This window comes from Liolophura sinensis, chromosome 13 (assembly GCF_032854445.1).
Source record: "Liolophura sinensis isolate JHLJ2023 chromosome 13, CUHK_Ljap_v2, whole genome shotgun sequence".
Lineage (NCBI taxonomy): Eukaryota > Metazoa > Mollusca > Polyplacophora > Chitonida > Chitonidae > Liolophura > Liolophura sinensis.
In genome coordinates this window covers 5,372,752-5,389,661 of record NC_088307.1, presented here as the reverse complement: position 1 = coordinate 5,389,661, position 16,910 = coordinate 5,372,752, and the positions used below count along the sequence as shown (strand labels likewise).

Sequence of the window (16,910 nt, the reverse complement as noted above, 5' to 3'; positions counted from 1 at the left end):
TATGTAAGCTACTGGCGAGCTAATTATACTGAGATCATGAACTTATTTATTCACTAATTATTCACTGATTTATTCATTACAATGGTGTCTATTTGGCACATCCGGTAGCAACATTTTGGTGATGGAATAAAAATTTCTTTTTTATTTATTCATTTATTTGATTGGTGTTTTATGCCGTACTCAAGAATATTTCACTTATACAACAGCGGCCAGCATTATGGTGGGGTGGAAGCTGGGCAGGAGTCTGGGGGAAACCCACGATCATCCGCAGGTTGCTGGCAGACCTTCAAACGTATGGCCGGAGAGGAAGCCAGCATGAGCTGGATTTGAACTCACAGTGACCGCATTGGTAAATTTCTTTTTAATTAACTGACCCATTCTTGTTTGATCCAGAATTTTTGAAGAATGACAGTCAGTTCTGTGGGTGGAGGATATCGCCATAAACCACCACTGGATAAACCACCCACCCTCTGTTATATTTAACACCAAAAATTTTTTTTATCTGTCTATCAATTATGTGACTTACTTGAACTCATTGACCAGATCCTGACACACCTGGAAGCTGGGGCAAGGGTTGGGCTGACACTCGTTAATGTCAGTTTCACAATGTACTCCTGTGTATCCAGGTAAGCACCTGCACAGGTACTGGTTAGGGATCATATCTGAACAGGTAGCTCCATTTTGACAGGGGTTAGGGGAACACTCGTTGATATCTACGTCGCAGTCTGTCCCTGTGTAACCTGAAACAGAGAGAGAGGGTAACACAGGTAATGACAACCAGAATCTATCTGAAATGCCCTTCTTCCATCCCCCAACATTTCCAAAAATTTATTTATTTATTTTGATTGGTGTTTTACGCTGTACTCAAGAATATTTCACTTCTACGCCTGCATTATGCTGGGAGGAAAATGGGCAAAAGCCCGGAGGAACACACTACAATCTGCAGGTTGTTGCCATCCGCAGACCTTCCCACTAACGGCCGGAGAGGGAGCCAGCCTGAGCTGGACTTGAAACTCAACAGCGACCGCATTGGTGTGAGACTACTGGGTCATTACGCTGCAATAGTGTGCTAACCATCTGAGCCACAGAGGCCCCTTTCCAAGAATAAAAGTAATATATCAGACTGTCATTATAATTAAGTATGTAAATGTTTAGATGATATAAAAGATATACCAGAGTTTCTGGCAAATTGGTCCAACTTTAGCAGGAGCTGCAAGGCCAAAATCTGTGTACATGAAAATCCATTGTTACTCTGTGGGCCTGAATGGGAGCACCCTAAATGACCTCAAGTTTCGCCCACCAAAATGTATGTTTAGAGACATATAAATGTCAACAAAATATCCTTTTTGGTGCTTGATTTTACAACTTTTCAGTAGAGCATCATTCCCGTGTTCCTAGCAAACCTTAAAACGCTGTTCTGAACTCAATACAACTCTCAGAATCAGGAAAAAGGAGCAAGTTAGTCAAGGACGAAACTTATGGTCATTTAGGGTAATTGTGAATATTGTGAACAAATGGAAAAGCACTATTAAGCGAAGTCCTAAGTGGAAAATAGGAAAATAAGAAGTAATATATATACCTCTAAAAATAAATTTTTTCAGTGGAATTTTTAAGGCAAATATATAAGTATATAGTGCTGCCTCATTGGAATACCATTCTAAAGTCAACCTCACCTCATACACTGTCCATTTACATTCACCTGGACTGTACAGTTAGCCCCATGACGACCAGGTCTAGAGGCAGAAGTTACCTGGTCCGGTAATGATATCTTACCCTGTGGACACCAGGCCTAGAGGCAGAAGTTACCTGTCAGGTGATGATGTCTTACCTTGTGGACATGTACAGGTGTATCCGTTCACCTGGTCTGTACAGTTAGCACCATGATGACAAGGTGTAGAGAGGCACACTCATCGATCTCCTCACCACACATATCACCGATGTAGCCTGGCATACAATAACATGTGTGGCCACCTACAGGCATAGAAAACAAGGGAGATCACTAGGTGTTGACAAGTTTCACATTGTACATCCATCACAAAGGATGAAAGTCACAGTAAACCTTTGATTCAAACTATTGTTTGTTTTGATGATTACATCTATAACAAACTACTGTTCATTTTTACATCCAGACATCAATGAATTGATGACTAAGGCTAATTAAAACACACAACATGTACAAATATCACAAAAAGAATTAGTGAAAAAATAAATTAAATGTTTAGAAATTTTACGGTATCATCTCAGCTCACCGGCTGGTTTCTCCACACAGACGGCATGTTCTCCGCACGGACTCTCAAATTTACACCAGCGAATGACTGCTTCACAGTTGTCTCCCATGAATCCACTGTTACACAAACAGTCGTACCCATTAAGCTGGTCCACACATGTGCCATTAAAATAGCACGGCTGGCTCAGACAGTCGTCAAAATCTGTCTCACAGTTCTTACCTACGAAGCCTGAAAGTCAAGGATAGGAAGGTTTCATTTGTTAAATTAGTTTTGAACGCCATGGATAATGGTCAGGAAAGTTTCATTTAAACACTGGCAGTCAAGTCTACAAGGTGGAGGACATCGAAGAGAGGTTTTTGTTACAAATGCTAGTATCGCTTGAACAAGCAGCCAGCATTATGGTGGGAGGAAACCAGGCAGAGCCCGGGTGGAAACCCATGACCATCCGCAGGTTGCTGTCAGATCTTCCTAATCAAATGCTAGTAATATTACCACTACAGCATGGTTGGCAAATTCTAATTGTTCATGTGAATTCATGAACACCAGCAAATACACGCCGAACAGCACTGTGACTTAAGCCAATTTAGGCAAAAGAAGAATGCACTAATGTTAACAGCAACACATTAGACGTCACTGGTCAAGAATTACCCAAAATGCTGACCTGTCATCACACTTAATATACAAATACATTAAAACAGCGCAGGGGGCCTTAGTCTACCAGCAGAATCCTGGTTTATGCAGGAATACAATATAACAGTATGGAGAGTAAAACCAGAGCAACGTTGACAGTGTGGTAGCTGGTAAACGGTCGCACATAAGCGGGGAAATACGTCCTCTTGTTAATATACCTCAGTTAAGGTTTTATTACAATAAATTACACAGCCCCTAATACACATAATCCAAGCCAAGTAGGGTAATAAAATATGGACCATGGGCACGGATTCTGTGCAAAAACAGAATACAATCAAAACATCTGAAAAACTCAAGCTGATAACTAGCTTTAACCAGTTCCCATTGGCTATGTACTGTAACATGACTTCATTCTGTACAACGCTCTGACCTTACTCATCAAGTGGCAGTCTTTTATGGAACAGTTAGCTGGCTTTAAATGAATCTCCTAATGAACGTGGTGAATTTCCTAATGCGTCAAATGAATTTTAGAATGGAAAAAGTGAGTTTTCTAATGGGCATATCAATGAAGATTTTCTTTTCAAAAAGACTGTGTTACAATCTACGTTGAAACCAACACCAGCGATAAATAAAGGCTTTCACTATCTATAAGGAATGCATCCGTTTAGCAGGAGGGAGATAACTCTGTACTTACCTGACTGACATTCACATCGATAACCACCGTAGCTGTTCTGACAAGAGCCTGCATTAACACAAGGGTTTGATATAACACACTCATCCACATCCGTCTCACAGGTAACACCAGTAAACGTGATCGGACAGTCACAGGTGAAGCCATTAAACCGGTCATTACAAGTGCCGCCATTTTGACAGGGGTTTGAGGCACATTCGTCTTTCTCCTGAAGAAAAAAAAAAGACAAGACCAATCAGATCAGAGAGACTCACATACTACTGACATAATATTTATTAAGAATTAAGGGCTATATGTACACTGCATTTCAAAGTAATGGTTTCAATAGCATTTATGTTTAAAATTTCTGATTAGGTATGTGTAATAAAAATAGTTCTATCTGTTAACTATGAAGAGATTTTTAAGTCATGCTTACAGTAACTTCTTGTGAGACTGAACTCCACCATCATGGTTACTTCTGGCTAGAAAGCAACTTTTGATTTATGTACACTTCATTCACATTACTGCATTTTTAAAAGTGGTTTATTTACTCACTGGTTCATCTACCTTATGGGCCAATGAAGAGTTTTTTGTGAAGCTTGATTCATGCTTTATGAGAAAAAGCTAATTGCGGGCATCAAATGTATTATTTTTTATATGAATATTTGCAAAACTGAAAGCGTATTTTTACACATCCAACTTCCGCATATTTGACGTTGTGGTCATACCTGTTGACAGTATTGCCCCTCCCATCCAGGTGCACACGTACAGTTATACCCGTTAACTCCGTCCACACAGGTAGCTCCATTCAGACACCTGTGACGTGTTGGGGTCAGGCACTCATCAATATTCACATCACATCGTAGTCCTGGCGGGAGGAAAACAGCAATGTGGAAAGGAAATATTACTAATTTCGAAAAAAAAAAAAAAAAGAACAAATGGCATTGTAAAGGAGCAGTCATGTGTATTGTGAGATGTATTCCCCATTAGACCTGATTAGTCCAGAAGGCTCTTCTGCTAGAACTTTTTATCCATTGGGAAACTATACTCAATTATGGCACACGACCAAGATACGCATAGAGACCACTGGAGATTGTCTAAGGTGAGTGAGTGAGTGCTTGGGGTTTAACGTCGTACTCAACAATTTTTCAGTCATATGACGACGAAGGAATCATTAGGGTGCATGTATGTTATACGTACATGCACCCTAATGATTCTTTCGTCGTCATATGACTGTCTAAGGGAAAATAACTCTGTGACTTTTTGTAAAATTTTAATTATTTCATTACAAAAGACTACACTTAATTGAATAAATATATATAGAAATTGATTTTTTTTATACAATTGATGGACGAAATAAGACCCATCCAGACACCTTCTCTGAACGCTTGAAATCTTTATATTCTAATGCCTTAAAACTGCAGTGTGTTTTACAGACAGAATTTTTGTCAAACATTTGAATAAATTTCTTTCATCTTTACACTCCTGACTCACCTGTGAATCCAGCAGGACATCGACACCTGTACTCATTAACAAGATCCTCGCACTGCCCTCCATTCTCACATGGCATGGGTGTTAACAGGCACTCATCAATGTCCTCCTCACAAGTAGTCCCAGTGTATCCCGGAGCACATTCGCACCTGAATCTGGCCAAAAGGTCGCGACATGTCCCTCCATTCTGACATGGTTCAGGTAGACACTCGTCAATATCCACAGTGCAGTTCTCACCTGTGTATCCCGCAGCGCAGACACAGGTGTAGCTGTTACGACCATTGATGCACAAAGCCCCGTTTTGACATGGTGTGGTCAGGCATTCATCGATGTCCACGTCACAATCAGTTCCTAAGACATCACAGTTTAGTAAAAGGGATGTTACACTTTCTCTTCTGTAAAAATTGACTTATTTTATTGCTGATGTAATTGTTAATTATATTAACGATGGCCAGGTTTATGAGAGCAGGGGGAAAATCTATTTATTTTATTGGTGTTTAAATTCATGCCACAGTCAAGAATATTTTACTTATACAACAATGGCCAGCTTCTATGGTGGGACGAAAGCAGGCATTGCCTGAGTGAAACCCACGACCATCTGCAGCTTGCTTGAAGACCTTCCCACACACGACTGAGAGGAAGCCAGCATGAGCTGGACTTGAACTCACAGCAACTGCAATGATGAGAAGCCCTTGGATCATTGTAGAGTGCTAACCACTAGGCCCCGGAGGCCTCAAGAGGAGGGAAACAGGGTGTCCCACAATAAACTGTAGCCCTTTACCAAGTACCTGACACAGTCTACTGACTTAACAATACTGGCCAAACTTCACTTCCATATAGAAAAACTTAACACTAAAAGCTTTCTTGTTTCCAACATTATCTCCCCTTTAACGATAGTCATTTACTTCAATGAAACAAAATTCATCGCACATACAGATGTGAAACAATGAGAGCAAACCAATACCTAAGAATCCACTTTAATAGAATATGATTAATGTTTGTGCCAACTCTAAATGTTTGCGCCAACTGTTAGAGTAATGTTAAAGTCTCTGCTTGTTTAGCTGTATATGAAGTTGTCTCCCCTACCTGTAAACCCGGGTGCACACAGACAGGAGTAGACCCCAAAGCCGTTGACACAGGTGGCGTTGTTCTGACAAGGCAAGGGAGAGCACTCATCCACATCCTCTGTGCAGTTCTTTCCTGTCCACTCAGGAGTACATTCACAGCTATAGTCATTGAGTAGGTCATTACACGTGGCACCATTTTGACACGGCCGAGGCTGACACTCATCGATTTCGGATCCACATGTGGCGCCAGTAAATCTGTTGAAATTTAGCATGTATAGTTTCAGTTATAACACCATGCCTGAAAACAGATGCCTGACATTTCATAAAACACCCCGGAGAAAGTGGTTGGTCTCGTATGGTCAGTGTCATACGGTATAACAATGGACAAATTACCTACATAGGCTTTATAACATGGGATATGTCAGGTTCTCTACAGAGGTGTCTTCAAAAATGTCAGACTGAGGCTTGTCATGCCACTACATGTACATGGATGATGTTCAATAATCAAAGCTTCATCAGCTGAAAGGCATTTTCTCAGTGAAAATGTAGAAATGTACAAATGTAGACCAAAACAACTTAGCCTAAGAGGAAGGAGGCTTCTCAGTCAAATAGTATGGAGAGTAGGTCAAAACAACATCAAGTCAGATTTGTAGCCATGGGTTCAGGAAATCAATATGAAAACAGTTACGTCTGCAGAGTGTTAGAAATTTAGGCGGAGAAAAATTTGAGCTAGAAAATTAAGTTACATACTGCATACATTATTTTCTAGTCAGGAGAATAATTGCACTGAAATTAATAAATTAAAACAAACTGCTTTTCAAGATTATTCAAAACAACTGTACATTAGTAAAGTACCCTATGGCCAGGCTAAACTTGGTTGAAGGTTAAAAAAAGGCATTAGTACTTCTTTTCAGTGACCTCTCTGAATGAAATTACAACTTCTAAATATTCCGAGAAAATTAAAATCCTTTTGGCCTACACACTTGATAACAGTAACAGTGAACTTGACGGAAACTGGAGAAGCACAAAATAGAGAAAAGTACGAATGGTCTTCCTCATAGTCATACAATCACAGCTCCAGGGCCAATTTCACAAAACTTTGTAAATCAGTTTTTCGTAACCTTTTTCATAAATCATGTCACCTTAAGTTATAACCCAGACGAGGTTATGTATGAGAAATCTGATTTATGAATTTATGATTTATGAAAGCAGCCACAATTTATCTTGTGTTTTTAAAAGATCAGCAAAGGTCTAGACATTAACCGCCAAGAGAAAATGTGTCTTAATTGTGCAGTAGTTGAGTTCTATCACTCATCATTTATTTGTATCTTCCTTGACACAAACTGTACATTTTCAAATTAGAAGTCAGACAAACTGATAACAAGGATCTAATCCTACAATCAACGACATGGTCTCAGGATGTCCCACATGGCTTCCAGTCATTAGAGCATCTCTCATGTTGAAACATAACACAAGAGTTCATCACTGTGATCTCTTTCTTCATGTTCTAAGAGTTCTAAGCTATGTAATGTCAGCCTCTTTCAGTTATGAAATTTCTGTCAAGGGAGAGAGAGAGAGTTTTTGTGACAGTCACAAGGTCAACCCTATAAAGTAGTCAGCTTTCAGAATCCCAGTTCATAAAACAGGCGAACTACTGAAAAAGGGTTTTGTTGCCCTTGGGCTTAACTGGTCTTGAGGGGGTAGGGGGTGGGGATGTGGGACAGAGGGCAGATTATAACAGGGGCTGGAGAGGAGTGTGCTACCCCAGCTAGGAGTAAGGCCCTTCGCGAGTGATACCAATTTCAGAATCTGCAGGACATGCACACGGCTTACATTTCTATCAAATCTAATATCAGAGGTATAATCTTACCTCCGTGATGCCCTACACAAACTTTGCCATACTTTGTAAACACAGAAATTCATGAAAATTTGGCTCATAAAGGGAATTCAAGAGATTGCTGTTCTCATTCAAGGCCTTTAGTGGTAAAACAAATATGCGATTAACATCTCTCGTCAAGCAAATTCATTTGGTCTTACATGTTACATATACATTCAAGATCACATCTTCCACCAATAAGATGCACAGAATGGGCATGCATACTCAGTGGGTGAAAATATCTGTGCCACTGCGGGCACGAGAAAATTTGTCAGTGAATTGCCAATATTGCTATAATTTAAAAGAAAAAAAAAATATAACTTATCCAGACTCAAATCAGAATTTCCTTTTTTTCATGAGAAAGATCTTTCACATGGAGACATTGTGTGGTATAACAAAGGAGTTTTGAATTCAAACTCTTTTGTCGTTAACACTAAAAACAGTCCTACGGATCACATGTGACTTGTGAAAATCTAATCTTAATGTGTTCCAGAGGCACGAATTACATATCTTTTCTTTAGAAAACTTCACTAACGTACTCAGTTTCTATCCACAAATCAATGATTATCTTTTTGTACATGAGATCTTCCTTCAGTTCGCAGAATTGGGAAAGAAACTCTCCAGTTTTGTTCAAGTTTTCCTTCTGTAATGCAGTGCTTTGGAAGGCTAATAATCCAACAAAACAAGGCCATGTGCACGGGCTTTTTTTTGTATAAAATACAACTGATCACCCCAATAAAACGGACAGCCATTGAACGACTGCAGGTAACCATGGTAACCTGTTAGCTGGCGGTTTCAATGCTGGTGATTCCACCAATAAAGCTGAGTCTAATTCAGAACTCGCAAATACAGATCTGTAAAATTCCAAGAAAACTTTGATTTGGTAGCACGACTACCAAAGAGCTCGTCCGTAGGAGACACATAAATGCAAAACTTCAGCTCACTACGTAAAGTACGGACGTCATGAATTTAGGGTAATTAATATGCTCACAGAACATCAGCGATGGAACATCCCCCATCCGTCATTGTACTTATTGTATAAGCATGTAAAACTTCAGCTCAATAAGCACAATACTTTTCAAGATACCAACCCTAACATTTTGTTCAGCAGTGACCCTAATATACAAAACACTAAGTCAGGAATTCAGTAATTTACGGTACTTAATATGCACACATCCAATCAACCAAGGAATATCCCTCATGTGCTATTGTGCTCTACATGTGTGCAAATCCTGAGCTCAATACCTGCTGCGCTTAAGAGACCACCCCTAACATTTTGTTTAACATTGCTTTCTCTATATTATTGGACGCCTCCAGCAACAGTCAGTGTAAGACGTAAGCTATGCCTGTATTTATGAGCTAAAAACTAAGGAACAACTCAACATCTTTCTTGTCAAAAACCACACGGTATCTCATTTCCTTAAGTCAATCACAAAGAGAGGGGTGGATTTCAAGGACAGATGGGCAGATTAACACTGCCCATTGGCTGAGCTTGCCCATTGGCTGAGCTTGACCTCTGACCTTCCTGACCAATTTGTCTTACCAGAGATGTGGCCATTGCTCACCAGTAGACAATGACCTTTCACTAATCTCCATTGGGACTGTGTCCAGGGAAAAACGGATCAATTCTGAGTCTCAGACAAGCCATTGAAACTTGTCAATGAAATTAATGATGTGTCGACGTGCACAAAAATTATCATGCGCTACCCAAATGTTTTGTTTTCTGTAATCCCTATGGACAAGCTTGCAAACGAATGGCAAGATATCTTTGTTTTCTCTGCCAGCTGCTCAACAATAGATGTGTATTAGATAACTGATGGCTGAAAATTGATTTTAACACATTCATGCTTATGCAGTACAGTTCAATAAAAGCTATGGCCTTCAACACTTCATGTTAAATTCAAACAAACATTGAGTGAGTGAATGAGTGCTGGGGGTTTAACATCGTACTTAACAATTTTTCAATCATATGATGACGAAAGAATCCTTAGAGTGCATGGAATGTGCCTCCTTGCTGCAAGATGGATTTTCACCACTCTTTTATCGAGTGCTGCCTCCCTGAGACGCCTTACCGAAGGCAAGTAAGCCGCCCCGCCCGATCCTTTAAACTGATACGGGTCTACCAGTAGTTGCACTACCCCCTTCACACTTGACCCCAAGCGAGGAAGCTGCAACTTCCTCTTTTAAAGTTTTAGGAGCAACTCAACCCAGGATTGAACCTGGATCTACCTCTCGGACGCTCTACCGTGCTATCAGGGCCGGTTGTAACTTACTGTATATCAAACAAAGACTTAATTTATGAAATAGACTTAACAATACAATGATGTCAGTATTGATAAGATTTTTACCAAAAATGGTTACTTTTTTAATTATAGTTTTTATTCATTGATGAAAACCTTTCGTATGACTGAGACAGACATTATAATTTTCAAAATGAAAAAAAAATAAATAAATAAATAAAATAAAAGGGCATTATTTTTTTCTATATGCTTCAAAAATATAACTAAGCATTTGTAACATATACGTAGCGGGAACAATTCACAAGAACACTTTTTGGCAAGCTTTTTGGGTAATTGGATATGAATATAATAATTTGCCGCCATCAACCCAGGAACAAAAACTAGGTTCTGCTTAATGGGTTATTCATTTTGTTCACAGGTGTCCACTCTCCGCAGAACTTTTACCTATATAACAACGTGGTCACATTAAATGGGCGGTTTTCACATCAACTTTGTTTCCCCTAGCTTTCGCGAGTAAATTACACAAATAAAAAAAAAAAATGAATATAGGTAAGTTAGTGATACCAAGCCAGAAAATAGCCAGCTGATCACAAATGTATGCATCAAAAGTTCAAAAGATGTAAATCTTAAAAACATAGAACGCATCATCATACATACCTGAGTTCTAATCAAGACTAAAGTCAAAATGTTCTTGTACAAAATTTAAAACTGGACCCAATGAACTTATGAAAAAGTCTTTTAAGAATAAACAGAGACTTACCCAGGTGCACACTCACAGCTGTAAGTGTTGATTCCATCAATACAGGTGGCCCCATTCTGGCATTGGTGAGTCTCGCATTCCTGAATGTTACCTGTGCAGTTTTTACCTGTCCAACCAGGTAAGCACTGACATAAATAGTCATTAATTCTATCCACACAGGAATTATGGTTCTGACAGACACCAAGGTCGCACTCATTGATATCCGTTTCACAGATGGCGCCGGTGTAGCCAGGTGAACATTCACAGGTAAACTGATTCAGTCCATCCACACATGTCCCACCGTTCAGGCAACGTTCGCCCACACAATCATTAATGTTTGTCTGACAGTTAACCCCTGAAAAAATAAGAACAACAGGTAAAACATCACTGCAAAAATTTTAACTTTTAATATAACTAGAGAAACAATAGATTCACGTATTACTAAAAAACTTTATTTAAAGGAGCAGGTCAAAATGCTAATCTTTCACTAGGCCTGCTCTGAATTACCTCCCTTGTTACACAACCTCACTGTTAAGTCACCCGAGGCGTGGGCTTAATCCTGACCTTTGGCAGGGTATATGTATCTATGCTGCATAACTGCTCTAACTGTTTGTGGGCGTTGGTGCATGACAATAAGTCGTTAACAATGCTGTTGTGACCGTTGGGTAAAGACCACTTGACTTCCACAAATGTCATCTGCATACCCTATTTCTTCCCATTTTTGGGACACCTGGTCTGCACATTTTTGCCAGTATAAGTGTAATTGTAGCAGGAATATTGAGTTTCTTTTTTCTCACATGGTGAACAACATACTCATATCTTTACTTTTCCAAAAGGCTGGTAAAGAAATGTAATATTCTGCTTTCAACACTACTAATGTCTGTGTTAAAAATGAGAAGAATTATGCCACACTGTACATACATATGCGGGAAAATAACATTGCACGGCACGGTGTATAGTTCACACTGGGCACACTGGTTCCTCCGTCAACAAAAATGGCCATCATAATGTCAATGGAAAATTCATAAGTACAGTGTTAAAATAAAAAATAAAAAAATAAAATAAAAAAAATAAATGAAATGAATGAAATGAAATGAAATGGAATGAAATAAAATAAAATATAAAATATATATATATATATATATAAACAAATAAATGAAATGAAATGAAATGAAATGAAATAAAATAAAATAAAATAAAATGACAAAAATCCATAAATGATATGTTGGTTTAAGATGATTGAGCTGCAGAACGAACCAGGTAAAGGAAAGAGAAAACTGATCCTGACCATCACGTCTGATTAACACTTCAGCGGGTCAGTTTTCACACGGTATTTTTGGAATTTCACCTTAAGTGACACATTTTGCTTAATTCGTTATAGGCCAGGTAGGAGTTTTTGTAAAGTTTGAATTATTCCTGAAACTGAGGTTGTCAACTTCTGGTGTCAAAGATATGACTGAAGGTCTTTACATGCTTCTAATGGTGAAAATGCAGAATACTATTCACTGGAGCCAAAAACTGATCAAACTGCTGTGCTTTGATTATAAGGAGAAATGAAAGAATTCCACACTGATCCCTTTTCCTGAAAGGAAATAAAGTGTCAGAACAAAAGTTAAAATACCTACTAAACACAGATGATAAATTGATATGAAAAGCCAACAATTTTTCGTGGTAACACAGGGCCCTTGAAAAATTTGTCCACAAAGTTTCTGGTTGGGAGACTTTATGTTTAATTGAGGCCTCAACTTCATAGATAACAAATGTTTGTGGCTCTGATGTACAGCACTCAAGAAATAATCTATTTTTCCAAGAAGAAAAAAAATGAGATATCTGGCATGTAGGTTTCACAAAAACTTTACACAGCTTCACACTCATGTGGGTCCAAATTAGCTATGATTATCAGTAAAAGACGAGGGAAAGAGTGCATTTTCACAGATTTTAAGCCAGCTGTAAGACGCTGGATAGCAATCAATTGCTTGGGAAGTGCTTAAAACTAATGGCTGGCAATATCTGAAGATTTCGACTCATTTGGGGGTGATAAAAGTCATGAAGCAGCAGGAAGTATGCAATAATTATCTCAAGCGAAAACTATAAACTGGAGTCCGGCCACTGAACAAATAAATTCATTCACACAACAAAAGGAGAAACAGTTTGATTCTATGACGTCCAAAGAAGTGAGAAACACTACATGGCTCAGAACGGCTCCCTGTAGAACACCCAAATTAAATTACATGGTGTGTTTGTATTGTGTTGGTCAAGTCTAGCTGGTCAGCCGAGGGTGTCTTAATTGGATGGCCAGATTACTAACCACTGCCCAGTAACAGTTACATCTGTCCAGATTTAAATACATGCACCACTCTTGACCAGTGTCCACTCGAGCGGGCCACAGTGACACCCGTGTCTGGTCACTTTTATTGACCATTCCCTTTCAATCCCCAAAGACTACTGGCACATTAAAATGGCACTGATAAGACGTCTGTGAGATGTGGTACCAGTCTTCACAGTTTAACACTGACTTGTGTTAATGACAAAATCATATTGTGTCAATCATCGTAAAAATCTCTACATCCGTTCAAACATACACAATAAAACGTTCCAAAATGGTATAACAACCCACTGAAAGAAATAATCAAAATAAAGCATGACCAGTAAGAATGATTTCCCAATAGCGAACATTTAATGTAACATTAAACTGTTCTCTGGAAAGTGAGTTGGACTGTAAACATGTTAACAGGAAATCAGATATTAAGAAATGCAATTCCAGTTAAGGGATATTCTAAACTTCAACATTCTTCTCCCGCTTCTTTCAATTGGATGAAAAATAGAATTCAGATAACTTAACATAGAAGTATTCGGTGGAAATTGTTACAGCTTGAGCCTGTAAACATACTAAACAGAATCAGATGTAAAATACTGCAATTCTAGAAACAGATTATCCAAACTTAAATATTACCCCTTTTTCAATTGGATGAAAAACAGAATTCAGATAACTTAACATAGAAGTATTCGGTGGAAATTGTTACAGCTTGAGCCTGTAAACATACTAAACAGAATCAGATGTAAAATACTGCAATTCTAGTAAGAGATTATCCAAACTTAAATATTATCTCTTTTTCAATTGGATGAAAAAATAGAGTTCAGATAACTTAACATAGAAGTATTCAGTGGAAATTGTTACAGCTTGAGCCTGTAAACATACTAAACAGAATCAGATGTAAAATACTGCAATTCTAGTAAGAGATTATCCAAACTTAAATATTACCTCTTTTTCAACTGGATGAAAAATAGAAAACAAACACTCCAGAAAACATAATATAGAACTATTCATTGAAAACTAAGCCAGGCTCAAAATTTAGCACGCAATAAAAGGCTTAAGTCATAAATTGCAAAAAAAAAAAAAAATTATGAAAAAAGCTAAACTAAGAACAGGAAAGAACTCAAATTGTGAATGGTACATTATTGTGTGGCAGAGAATCAGTGTACATGTTTTAAACATTTTAATTATAGCTGCATTTCAATTTGTGACTTAAGTGAAAAGACGCTTGATAATTATGGGCCCTGTATCTTAAAAGGAGTCAGCCATGTAAGATGTGAAATACTGATAGCATTACCGAAACCTTAATACTCTTCTGTCTTTTTACTTGGAATGAATGAAAAACGGAAGGTAAACAAAATATGAAACAGCAGGCCAATATTAACCAAAGGGTTACATCAGGAATGAGATCCCGTATTATGAAAGAGATAAGATTCAGGCTGAGGAAACAAGGGTGAAATATGGATCCCTTGCGCAAACAACTTCAAAGAGGAGACGTCCTTTTACAGTGACCCAGACTGACGGGCAACAGATCGCCCAGAGATCAATGATGTATGGGGTAATAATGGGTGGGGTCACAAGGTTAAGGTCTTGGAAGTTTCACACAAGACATTTTCTCCGTCACATATTAATATGTGGGCCACCTTCAGGAAGTGTGTCTGTTATTTGGCTAGTTGAAGTGGTTCCTTCAAACTCTATAGCTGGCTATCCTAGTTTTCTTGAGTAAGGTATAAAACATATAACAAGATTGACAGTATTATTGATATTCTTGAACATATTGTAACTCTAGGCATCATACAGTAAATGTGAACCATAATGGACTATTTTCAAAAACAGCTTTCTGTACAAACCACTGCACAAATCACAAAGTACTGTAAATAAAATAATAAACTAGGACAGAGTCAGAAGAGAGAAGCAGAATGTAACTTATAATCATGAACAAAACAAATACTGTGGTGAAAAAAAACCCTCCTAGACACAAAATAGCCCGCTACACTGCAAGAGTTTAAAAGTTATGTTTTAAAACCTGAAGATGTGAGCTACTTCACTGCTCCCATTTATTCTCTAAGGTTCTTATTTCTGATTTTAAATCCTCCATAATGATGAGCTTTCTGATGAAAAAAAATATATGCTAATCACCATCTGTTATAAGTAAACTTGTTCATTTTTCCTGAAGCAAAGAGTTCTATTGATCACTATATGGGTGTTTTGAGGTTTATTTGGATGAGTGATAACCTACTTGAAAAACGTCAGAACTAAAAGTAATACTTTATCACATTTACTTCCCCCATCTATGCGCTTTGTTGGGAAAAATTTGATGTCACTTATCTGTAAATGACTGTGTAAAAAATGAGGCTTGCATGTTCAAGTCAACTGACAATCAGCCATCAGCTGCTGCTCAGAGCCTCCTACATTTCAACAGTTTAAAAGTTCTACCATAAAACCCATAGAACTGCTCATATTTATTCTCTGAGGTTTTATTTCTGATTTTAAATCTTCCAGATTAAACCTTAAACAATGAGTTTCCTGACCAAAAAATCAGCAGTTGGCAAAACCACATAAAAAGTGTAAAGAGAATCGTCAAAAGCTGTCACTAATCCTACACCCTACAGGTATAAACGAATCCCTCACAGGCTGTGTAACACAGCAATCCAATCACTAGGCAAGAATCAAAATCCTGTCCAATCACACTTCTACCTTCGCCACCCGGGGCATATCCTATAATGCCCATTGTGTTCCATCTTTGAACTGATTGGTCAGAGTCACCATGTTGTTAGAACTGGTGGCAGAGTGGCCATTTGTAATCATTAAAACAACCACAGCTCATTTCCTGAAACCCTTGGGGGGATTTTGGGGTTTTCCAATCCTTAACACCACCCCATGGAGATTAACATAGAATGCTCAGGGGTTCGTAGCTAAGCTGCCTTAAATACGCCCCAATCCTGGCACTTTACAAATATACCCTTGGGGCTAGGGCTCAGGCAGAAACCATTAGGATGACAATTCACGAAACTTCTCCACCACCCAGCATCTGGCTGTACTAGCTGTCAAGGGTGGGTTTCCTTCCAAACTGCCAAATACGGTATCCAAGACATCTTTTCATACTTCTCAATATTTGCAGTACATGAAAAGCAGCTCTACAAACTTGTGGCCGGTCAAATTTGTGACATCTTTTTTAATTTACGATGGGCTCCGAGTCCAAGATGACATTGATTTTTGGCAATATGTCAAAGCTATTGCAACTTTGCATTTGTTTCAAGAACTCACGGATGTGTTTAATTGCTTACTAATACTTAATATATTGAAGATACTAATCTTCACATCAAACGGTGAAAGAAAGCAATTTCAAAAGAAATAAGGAAAAAAAAATAATGGTTGAATGTCCAGACATTCACCTTAAGGTTTCTATAAAAAAAATGATTTACTTTTACATCTGATTTGCTATCATGCCAGTTTCAACTAATTGCAATACACCAAAGAACCTCAGTTATTCATGATTTTAAAATATTATGTAAATTGAAGTTTTTATATAATTATATCTATAAAAAAATATTTACAAACAAGAACTCATCTGCAGGAGTAAACGATAGTGTCAAAGTCACTATAACAGGATTCTTTGAACCCTAAGTCCACATGAATACTTATCCTAAGTCCA

At 38.2% G+C, this 16,910-nt stretch overlaps 1 protein-coding gene across 1 annotated transcript in view; it reads right to left on the bottom strand.

Moving 5' to 3' along the window:
- LOC135480463 (protein crumbs-like) overlaps window positions 1-16,910 on the bottom strand; it is a 62,878-nt gene that overhangs the window by 20,349 nt on the left and 25,619 nt on the right. Inside the window, 9 exon segments of the mRNA XM_064760301.1 lie at window positions 527-740; window positions 1,829-1,898; window positions 1,901-1,971; window positions 2,250-2,456; window positions 3,553-3,757; window positions 4,257-4,396; window positions 5,023-5,370; window positions 6,106-6,341; window positions 10,963-11,296. Of these exon segments, the coding sequence (XP_064616371.1) occupies window positions 527-740; window positions 1,829-1,898; window positions 1,901-1,971; window positions 2,250-2,456; window positions 3,553-3,757; window positions 4,257-4,396; window positions 5,023-5,370; window positions 6,106-6,341; window positions 10,963-11,296 (1,825 nt within the window).